Below are 11,284 nucleotides of genomic sequence, written 5' to 3'. Positions count from 1 at the left end.
TGTTCAGTCTAAAGTTGACCGCTCTATGACCGAAAGTATATCTGCCATTGTGTCTAACGTGAAAATGGATGCAATTGGATGGTTCACATATCGAAGAGGAAGAGGAAAAATAATATATGGGAACTAACGATATACAGCGGTCCTCACACATGTTGTGCTGGAGGGATCAACCAAGATCATCCTAACTTGGACTTCGAAATGATCTGTCCAGCCATCACGCCCTTAGTAAAAACAAGCTCTCATATAGCTATTGATGTGTTGATTTCATTTATGCAATCGCAATATAGGTATTCCGTCTCATACAGAAAAGCATGGTTGGCAAAGCAAAGTGCGATTAAAAAACTTCACGGCGAATGTGGTGCATCTTATAACGAATTAGCAAGTTGGTTTAGGGTAGTGCATAGGTTGAATCCTGGGAAAATTGTGAACTTCAGAAATTCTCATGCATACCATAATGATCGAGTTCTTTGCGATCGATGCCAATTCTACCGGCTTTTTTGGACTTACCCACAGTGCATTAATGCTGTGAAATACTACAAGCTTGTGGTCCAAATCGACGAGACATTCTTGTATGGAAAATACAAGTAAGTTTTACTATTAACAGTTGTCCAAAATGGTAATTGCAATATTCTTCCAGTTGCTTTTTCCCTTGTTGAATAAGAAGATACATATTCTTGGGCTTTTTTCCTCCGAAACTTACACTTACATGTTATTACGAGGGAAAAAATGTGTCATTTTTGTAACACCCCAACCCGTACCCTACCCGGATACGAGTCCGAGGTGTCACATTGACTTTTCAAAACTTGTCCCTTGCATAAAATCCTGAAAATCTAACTTTCATTAAATAAAATTTGTTATTTTACATAAAATTAAAACGATTTGTATTTTCAAACTTAGTAGAGCATATTCAATACAACTCTTTTAGTACATGCCAACTAAATAAAACCAAATCCATACGTGTGAAACATTCACACGCTAAGTCTATGACTTAGTGAGGCATAGATAAACATAAATATAACATATCATCACTCATTCCTACTATGCACAATTCATGTAATCATATATATAATCTTATTAATCAATCAACACACACATCCTCACATAACTCAAATTATGCATTTCACATAATGAACATATGCATACATATACATCATCACATCATCTATATTTATATACTATTACTTATAGAGTTCATAACACTTCTCAAGTATTTACTCATAACATATCATATAAGTTCAATTTATTTACTTATAATTCAATATGTCAATCCATCATAAACTATGACATTAACTCATGTAACATATGCAATATATTCAACTCATACTCATGTCCAACTACACAATTATATAAAAATCATATTACTTCTTATTTATATTATATCTTTATTGGCACATGTACACTATGGAGAATTAAAGACATGTGAGTCTATTGAGGTTGTGCACTAATTCTGTCACCATAGCTCGTATAAATTCCCACTAGGGGCACTGAATGTTTGTCCCGAAGGACCACTATGTCCCGAAGGACCACTATGTCTTGAAGGACCACTGTAAATCCCTCGACTCTTGGCATGCCAACTATACCTCTAGCTCTCAATATTTATACATGGGCATAATCATTTATTTTATCACATATTCACAAGTACACATTGATCACTTGCATATCACATGGCTTTGTATCACATATCTCGTATCATTTCTTATGAAATCACTTGTGGCATGTAGCACATATAACTCATATACTTTCTTATATGCTCATATAGTTCATATCACTTAGTCTCTTATGATCATATAATCACTACACTTATTTTCATATATCTCAGATTTACATATACACGTAAATCACTTTCACATAATTCACATATTCATATCTCATAAGCTTTTGACTTCTTATCACATATCTCATATGATATTTTCATATGATTTCATAGTTTATAATTATTCACTTCTTCATTCTTTGATTTTAAGATGACTTAAGTTTTCCTTAAGCTTAAGTATCACCTAAGGTTCAAAACCTTCTCTTAAAATCAACAAATAATCAATTACCAAGAAAACTTACATTTTCTTTGAGCTATCACGTATGACGAAGAAAGAGGGAGAAGAAGAAAACTCTGGAATCAACTTGGCCTTTCTTTCCTCTTCCACGTGAGTTAATTCCTTATAAAGGAATTATAAAAATCTTCCTTGCAAAATGACCATACTACCCTTATTATTTTTAGACTTCATTATTAAATCCAACATCATAATTCTCCAATTAAATCTCTGAACTTTTAACTTATTTCAAAATTGAGCATTAAGTTTTCAAAATTTGTATTTAAGTCACTGACCCATCTTTTGGGGTGTTACAATTTCAGATCGCGGAGCTGGGATCAAAGTAGCAATGAAGTATTTGGGTCCAATGTGGCAATCACCCTATGTCCAACATAGGTATTGTATCCAACACATTACTGTAAACTATCATAGAAGGTTCAATAAAAAATGATGAGTGGGGTCATATAACTCTGTGGCTGTGGCGGTGGCAACATCTGGCATGGGAATGGCGGTAGTGGTGTCTGATATGGCTGCGGACCCATATGAACTGGTTGTGGGGTGTACATCGTTGCAGACGGTGGCTGTTGTGAAGGTTCCAATATAACAGTTAATGTCGAATCGGAATCACTTGTTATCCGTCCACGAGTTGGGGGATAATGGGGTTGTGGCGGTACATGTCTCTATCGATGCTGATAAAAGCTTTGTCCTCTTGCATCCTCAGGAACCGTTCATGTTGAACCACTCATAATAACCATCTGCAACCGTCAAATGGTCCACATAAATAGGTTATCTATGGGGAATGCGCCGACGTCGATCCTCTCATATCATGACCCACTCATAATGCTTCAGCAACCAATCCACATCTTTTTATCGTGTCGATCGGTGTTATGAAACTCGTCGAGATTTTGAGGTGCTTTCGGAGTTGATTGTATAAAACCAAATTGTCGGAGCACACGATCAATGGGGTGCCACTTGATAATCGCATAACATATCAGAGGGACCACTGTCATCCAAACATTTAATGTACCCTTTTATTCATGTGGGATACAAATCCTCATATCATCATTACAATAAGTAGTCCATTCAAACTAAAACAAATATATATAATTCTTATCAAAATAATAATCTAACTATATAACGACAATACAAAATAGATTTTCAAACATTTAAATACATACTTCTATGTCAGCCTTCTGATCAATTAGTAGCCTCATTAATTCTAATTCATCAGGTATATCCCGATGATTATTCTTGTCAATAGACCACCTATTCAAGGAAATAATTTTTATTATATACTAGATAAAAATGATTAATATACGAAATCAATATTATAATTGCCTCAATAATAGCGGGAATACGAACGAGTTCTTTACAACAGGACATAAAAAGGGCATGCGATATTATGCCTAAGACTGCAGCAGAAAGAGACATCTACTGATAGCATTTTTCTTATAGTTAGTAGCTTGACACATTTCCCTATACAGGAATGCCAAAACTATCGAGCCCTAACTCAGTGTTCTAGCCAGATGAAACTCGACGAGATGCCGCAACAACATACAATGAAATTGGTTGAGTATTTTATCCGGCATCAGTAGTCCTCCTATCAGCTATATTATGCATACATGTACATACTTTTTTACCTGATCCTCCGAGGCTTTCTCACTCAAATTTTTGAAATTTGCATTCAACCAATTTAACATAATCCGACCACCATTAAAATTTGGCGGGACACCTCCTAGATATTCCTGGCACAATGAATTCCAGTTACCGTGTGCCACCCCTGAAAGTACATCTCCATCTACCAGAAGCCCAAGTGCATGAAAACATCCTCCTGCGTAATTGTGCACTCTCCGTACGGAAGATGAAATATGTATGTCTCCAGTCTCCACCACTCGACTAATGCAGAAATCAAGTTTGGTTCTATCTTACAGTGGCCTTCATATCTAGCTACGTAACCGAATCTAGCCTCGACTAAATACGGCTCGATACGGGTTGGTATATCTAACTTAAGGTTGCGGATAAAAGAATTTAATATGCGGCCGCTCTCCTAAAATTATTAATAATTACAAATTTTAATATATAGACTAATAATGAAAAATTAAATAAATAAATTATTACTAATATTTTAAATTAAAATAGAATTTAAAAATATTACCATATCAATAAAATGTCTCGAGATATGATTACCATCCAAACGAAGCAGACCGTCTTTTGTTTTATAACTACAAAAAATAATATAAAATAATTTAATAAAATATTAAAATATTAATTTAGTGGAATATAATATAATATATTAACTACTAAATAAAATTTGTCTGGTTTAGCTTTAAGAGGTTTGGTTTTTGACATGGTTTGAGAGGATTTAAGAGGATTTGGTGTGGTGAAAATAGTTAAGAGGGGGTATTTATAGGATGAAGATAAGGTTTAAGCAGGTAGGTGGGGGGAGTGTGAATGGTTGGGATTTAATTATGAAATGCGCGACTCATGAACCGCGCCTTTCTGGCGCGTGTGTTAGCTGGAAGAAAGGCGTGTCCCATGGATCGCGACTTACGTTGATGTGGCTCAAACTGACGTAAGGCGCGGTTCATGGGTCGCACCATTCAACACGTGTCGCCACATCAATGTAAGACACGTAAATACGTTGAGAAATTATTTATGAATTTATGATATTTATCCCAATGAATTATGAATTTATCACGAGGGCATAATGGATTTTATAAAATATTATTTTTTTAAAACTCGTTACGTGAATATAATAAATTTTATGGACGAGTTACATAAAATATATTTTTTAATGGACTCATCCTGTCCACACGAAAGTTTAAATAAAAAAAAATATTTTTACAAAACTCATAATATCCAAGAACTGATGTATGTAGAGAGTGAGAGAAGTTTTTATTCCTCTAAAAAAAATTGATTTAATAGTATTTTAGGTTGCTATTAATCTAAACTTAAGTAAAATTAAACTTTTTCCCTTTCAAATTTTTAAATTAAATATATAATAAATACATATTATTTTTATCTTAGATATCTTGCTCTTTCCATCCTAACTCCATCATTTGTCATAATCACGTGACAAATTTTAATCACTATAACAAATGTTATAAATACTTAAGTAATTTTTTATATCTCAAAATAATTATGACGTAAGAATCATTCTACTAAATTTGTTGAAATATTCCCTCCTAAACTTATTTTCTTTCCAACATCCTTCGTAGAATTCTAATTTATTATGTACCATCTTTTCATATTAACGATGAACATGTTTAAGATAATGTATAGGAAAAAGGATAAGTTAATTTAAGGTATTAAAAAAATTTATTTTTTAGAGAAGAAATGACATTTCGACCGCATGCAACTTAAACAAAGTTTTTAATACTTTGAATAAATTAATATCTTTTCTCACCACATTATCTAAAGCCCTATATTTTCTATTTTCTATTTTATTAATTTCAAATATTCATTAAATTAATAAAAATGAAAATAATATTCTTAAAATAATTAAAATTAAAGGAACCAAAAATAATAAAATAAAGAATATCCAAATACAATTAAAAAATTTGTATCGTTTTATCGAATATTAACTTTTGTTTATCTTGCACAGATAATGAATTTGTAAATAATGTGGGTTAATTCTTCCTCTCTCTATATATGATAGCTTTAACAAATGAAGAACGACAGTGGAATACGAGTTTCAAAGGATAAGTTGAAGGTTCATGGACGGCGGCCGCCATGCACACGGGGCAATCCGTCCTTTTCTTTTAAACGCTGGATGTTGGAAAATAATTTTCAACAAATTTATGCTTGAATTTATGTCTTTTCCGATTTTACATTTAAATATTCATTAAAAACCAAGATTACTGCCAGCTAAAACGGTGTTATCTAGGGTTCAAAAACGTGTCTAAGAAAACGGTTCGCTTCATCAGCCTTTATTTGATCAAGTAAAAATGTTTAAATTTCTTTTACTATGGGTTAGAATTTAAATCATAGATCAAAGTTTGAATTTAATGGAGTATTAAATTAGAAAGTTGAAGTCGGTGGATGAAGACAAAGGAATATGCGAGTGAATGAGAAACCAAAAGCAAAAGCAGTTTTGTATATTTCTTATGTAATGTTGGTCCACAAAGACTTTGTATGGAAGAACGCTTTTGTTTTTATTTCACTCTGGAGTAACCGGAAACAGCCGATTTTTTTATATATAGAAAAAATGGTCTAAAGTCTAGCCCCCGTTTTCAAACAATTTAATGTATGATAAAATATATTAGAAATATGTATCTGTCTATATTTTAGACCGACTGTTTAATACCTAACCTATTCCCAGTCTGAATAGGTTGCTTCTTTATTCAGCACAGTTGATTACGTTACGTCTTTGACAAATACTGCAACAAAATAAAATACAGGCAGTCATTTTTTTAAAATGATTATAATTTAATATCTATTTAAAAAATTTTAATTATTAAAAAATTAAATATTAAAATATTTTTTAAATATCGTATTCAAATCCAAAATTTTTAATGATATTACTTACAGAAAATGAGGTTGTTTTATCTCTTGCTTCGTTTGGGGTTGTTGTCGGCTAACATTGAAATTTATTGACTTTTCATTGTTATATATAGTTCCATACTTTATCCTTATCAAAGAAATAAATACTTTATATATGAAAATAATTACTCATCAAACTGAATGAAAATTTTATTAAAAAATAATCAATAATCTTTAGAATGGATGGTTAAAATATTTCGGTTGATATTTCATTTATTTTTTAAGTCGTGGATTTAATACCTAGTAAGAGTTAAATTTCATTTTTCCTCTTTGAATAAAAATTATTTAAAGAAAACACTCAAAACAGTGAATGAAAAATTTATAGGAATATGCTCTACAATGGAATCAGAATTATGGGGAGTATACACCGGGCTAATGTGTGCATGGGAACAAGGAATCCAACAACTCATAATTGAAGTAGATAACCTCGAATAGTATAAACAAATAAGGAACTCTGACCATAACAACACACATAAAGAAACTTGAAATGTCAGACTGCAACATGTTCGCAGAGAAAGAAATAAAGTCGTAGATAAATTAGTAAGGAGCGTCAATTTCAAAGATAGCCAAACCAGAATCATACATGAATCTCCTGATGATATAAGCTAACTCTTGAATGAAGAAGTCAATTAGGTTTTAGTAATTAGGTAGTTTTCACTTTCTTACCAAAAAAAATTACGTTGAAAAAGTATTTGGGAAATAAATGATATTTATCCTCTATTTTTAAAAATAAAATATACAATTTCAAAAAATATCAGTTGAATTATAAGATTTTCAAAAATAAAATAAAATTTTATCATTATTTTAATTTATAAATTATATAATTTTTCAAAAAAAATCAAACTGACTTTATCATTATGAAAACTGAAAAATAATTAGATAAATTGTTATTGTCTTAACTTCAAAATTTTATTTTTAAAAAAGTTAAAAACAATTATTATTTAAGATGAGCCAAGACCCATACGAGACATCCATAAGAAAACTATGTGGGCGTGACATCAATTAATGGGGATTACTATTTAAAAAATTGGGCAAACTACTTGTTTAATACTTTATTTTGCTTCAAGATTATACATAACGTTTAATTTAGGTTTTGAAACAGAATTATCAACTTGATATTTTTTATTTTTTTTAATGATGATATGATATTATCTTATAGATACACGTCAATATCAATGTTAAGTTTTTAACAATAGTGTATCAAAATGAAACTTAAAATAAACATTAAGTATGATTTTAAAACAAAATAAAGTTTATGTACCAAAATGAGACAAAATTATAGTTTAGGTACTAAACTTGTAATTTATACGAAAAAATTATAAAACACAAGTCCCAAAATGGACCCTGTATGGTTTGTCAGTGGACTAAGGAGAGGAACAGATCACATGGACTAAACTATTCTGATTTTTGTCACAACCAATTTTAACATTAGAACCGTCGCCTCAACAAATTATTACTACAAGGCACTTGTTTTATTTTTCTCTTCTTTTTTACAATTGAACCACACATGTTCCCGAAATTTAGGCTTCAACGTTTATATTTATATCTCAAATTGCCTTCCTTTTTATTAAATTTATCTTACATGACACGCCGATAAATAATTTAAAATTAAAAAAATTAAAAAAATGAAAATTTTAAAATTGCATGAAATATTAATTGATTACTAGGTTGAATACTATGATAATGACGTTAAAAATCTAGCGTTTTTGTAATTATTTATGTTAAAACTCTGTGATTCATTTTTTTTTAAATATTCAGAGTTAAATTAAACTTTTGAAAAAGATTAATGATTAATTTTAACTAAAAAATATGGTCGGAAAAGTAAAACTTACAAACATTAAGAGATAGAATCAGCTTCATGTTAAAAATATATAAACTTATCAATATTTAAAATTTCATAGACATAAAACATCTAAAATTATTAAAAATAAAATAACATGGCCCAAAACAAGCTTTTCTTATACATCACAGTGAATGAATTTGGACAAAATTTAATGTCTACATATCATGTCAGCCCAAACTTAGGCAAACTTAAAAGTGTATTAGTATTGTACATAGGCTGGCAAAATTTAGTCCCGATCTGACTATTGAACACCTGAATAATAGTCTTAAAATAAATTTATATGTTCGGAAAGTTATTTAATAATTATTTATTTATAATTATATCTATATACCATATTTGGATGGCTATTATAATTAATCATTCTTACTAATTTGAGTGTAGTTGGAGTATTCTTATTATTTATTTCAATTCTTAAGAGGTATATAATTGAGGGAATTACACGATATAATCAATGCAAACACACTCTACATTACACTTTTTAATAGAATAATTTTGAAAATTACAATTATTAAAGTAATATTTACATTCTCCTGTGTAATATAATTATCTTAATTTTATATCATGTTTATAAAAATAATTTAGACAAACTTTAAAATATGACTAATAAGATTTCTATTTATTTTACTTGATAGTTCAATCAACAAAAGAACTATTAATCTGATAATTAATTTTTAAAATAATATTATTTGAATTAAAAAAAGACAACATGTAAAGTGCAAATTAAATGTGAAAATTCGAAAAGGGAAATTCTAGCGGGCATCAAGGAATAAGCATAACTCTCGCTCTCTGTCTTGAAAAAGAAAATTCGAAAATGCGTTTCTTATCGTGAAAGAAATCAGCCTTGATTGAAGGCAAGCTGTGTTCTGTCGAACAGATAGATTCCATTATCAAGACAGAGAGGATAAAGCCCATTAAAGTTGAAGAAATAATAAAACAGCCTGCCAACATCTTTTGACCTTTTTCAAATCCGCTATGGTTCAGATGGCGGATGCAACAAGCCTTGGGATTTATCTCGAAAAATATATATCTTTTATCCGAAATCTAATACAAGTCTAAGGTAATTTTATTCAACTCGAACTCAACCTATCTTTTTAAGATAATATTCGAATCCGGCCTAACTCGAAATAAATATATTTATAAAAAAATATAGAGATTTAATTGAAATATATATAGAGAGAAGAGTATTATTACAATTATCTCTAAATATATATGATAGAATTACATTATTTTTTGTCTGATCGAATATTTTCACCCTAAACTTAAACTTAACTTGAATGTAATTTTTTTTAAAAATTCAATCCTATAGGGTCGGGTCGAAACTCGTCGTGTTCGAGATGAAACTCATGGGATTTAGGTCCACTGTCCATCCCTAACTAAACAATTTAGGGGCGAAGTACATTCCATTATTTTAAAAAAATAGTTAAAATTAATTTAATGTGTTAAGAAAAAAATACATACCTATTATTTAAAAAAGAATATTAAAATATGAGGGCATAATACTAAAAATAATTTCCAATGTTGATCAAAATAGTTATTTTAACTCATATTTTTTATAGTATTTTAACACCTAACGTGTCATTTTCAGACAAAAAAATTATCTTTATAGATGGAAATCATTAGTTAACACACTATTAACATTCCAAAATAAGAGTATTTTTAACCTAAAATAAAACGATGATCACTAAAGTGGCACAAAAAAATAATAGACAAAAATGATTTTTTTCTTTCAAACATTAGATATATTTTTTATCTCAAAGTAAAACGTAAAGAATTAAAATGTTCAAAAAATAAATAAAGATTAAAATAATTATTTTAATAAACATTAAAAAGCTAATTTTAATGTTATGGCGATTTTTAGACCCCTTAAATTTTTGGATAGAGTTCACACAAAAACTAGACTACCTTAAATTATGCAAATTTGGTAAATGTAAAAAACGAAAAGGAAACCACAAACTATGATAGCATTGAAAGATTGCCTGATTAAAGCAAGAACAGTCAATCTACTAGTGTATTTTTCCTTCTTCAATTTTACATGGGATTTCGAAGTTCATTTCTTTAATATCTAACCAAGCAAATGTCGACATGGGAGAGGATAAGTCTGGGTTTTTGATTTGGATTGAATCTCAGTACTTAACCCTAAAACCTTGATGGAAGATGATAATATGAAGAGCGTCATCCTCACCGTGAGCTTTGCCTCACCGAACAAGCAACCACCTGCGCCCACTGCTTCAGCCTTGTCTTCACCGTCTGCGGTGGATCACCTTCATCGATCATCATCAAAAAAAGAACATTAGATGTAAAATTCATTCCAACAGATTTAGGATAATCTGAATTGAAGATACTGCTTACCTGGGCCAAAGATGGTGTGGGGGCTGCCGATAGGAGAGGGAATGCTATCACAATCGGAAGCACCTGAAATAGACGACGCAGACCTGGATACGACGTCGTTATAGTTCTTGTTAACAGCGTAAAAAAGACCCAGAGCAGGCAAAGTATGCGATAAACGTTGATCAAACTCGGGGGAGTCAAACCCGAACCCCAACTCGATACAGGCCTTGAGTTCATCAAGGTCTTCGTCTGTCACGCTCTTGCTTCTCCCCTTTTTGTTGTTTCCCTTCCTTCTAAGCCAAGCCTCATCACGGTAAATGTCCGGTGACCAGGATCGCTGCTTATAAAGCGGGGCAAGAGGCGGCATCATCATCGGCAGCGGTGGCAGTAGCCGTGAATCGGATTCTAGGTTATTATTAGTCGGCGGTGGTGGGAGTGGATGGGACATGGGAACAACCGCTCCCCCGAGGAGGTCCGAAGGAACCTCGCCCGCCGGGGTGGGGAGCTTTATGGCTGATGTTAGTTTTCGGAGGTATTTGTTTGA

General features: G+C 31.2%; 1 protein-coding gene across 1 annotated transcript; it reads right to left on the bottom strand.

The window, feature by feature from the left end:
* Window positions 1–10,521: 10,521 nt before the first annotated feature.
* LOC120141692 lies at window positions 10,522–11,284 on the bottom strand. The gene is made up of 2 exons (XM_039156490.1): window positions 10,762–11,284; window positions 10,522–10,673 (listed from the first exon to the last, which is right to left on the bottom strand). The coding sequence occupies exons 1-2, from the start codon at window positions 11,186–11,188 to the stop codon at window positions 10,591–10,593; spliced, it is 510 nt and encodes a 169-aa protein (XP_039012421.1). The 5' UTR covers window positions 11,189–11,284; the 3' UTR covers window positions 10,522–10,590.

Source organism: Hibiscus syriacus, unplaced genomic scaffold (assembly GCF_006381635.1).
Source record: "Hibiscus syriacus cultivar Baekdansim isolate YM2019G1 unplaced genomic scaffold, ASM638163v2 tig00110813_pilon, whole genome shotgun sequence".
Lineage (NCBI taxonomy): Eukaryota > Viridiplantae > Streptophyta > Magnoliopsida > Malvales > Malvaceae > Hibiscus > Hibiscus syriacus.
The sequence above is the reverse complement of the archived record's forward strand: the minus strand, read 5'-3'. Positions and strand labels throughout refer to the sequence as shown.

Coding starts and splice junctions, on each gene's coding strand:
- LOC120141692 (XM_039156490.1), bottom strand. CDS start 11,188: ATGTCCCATCCACTCCCACCACCGCCGACTAATAATAACCTAGAATCC. Junction 10,674..10,761: donor CCACACCATCTTTGGCCCAG/GTAAGCAGTATC, acceptor TGATCGATGAAG/GTGATCCACCGCAGACGGTG.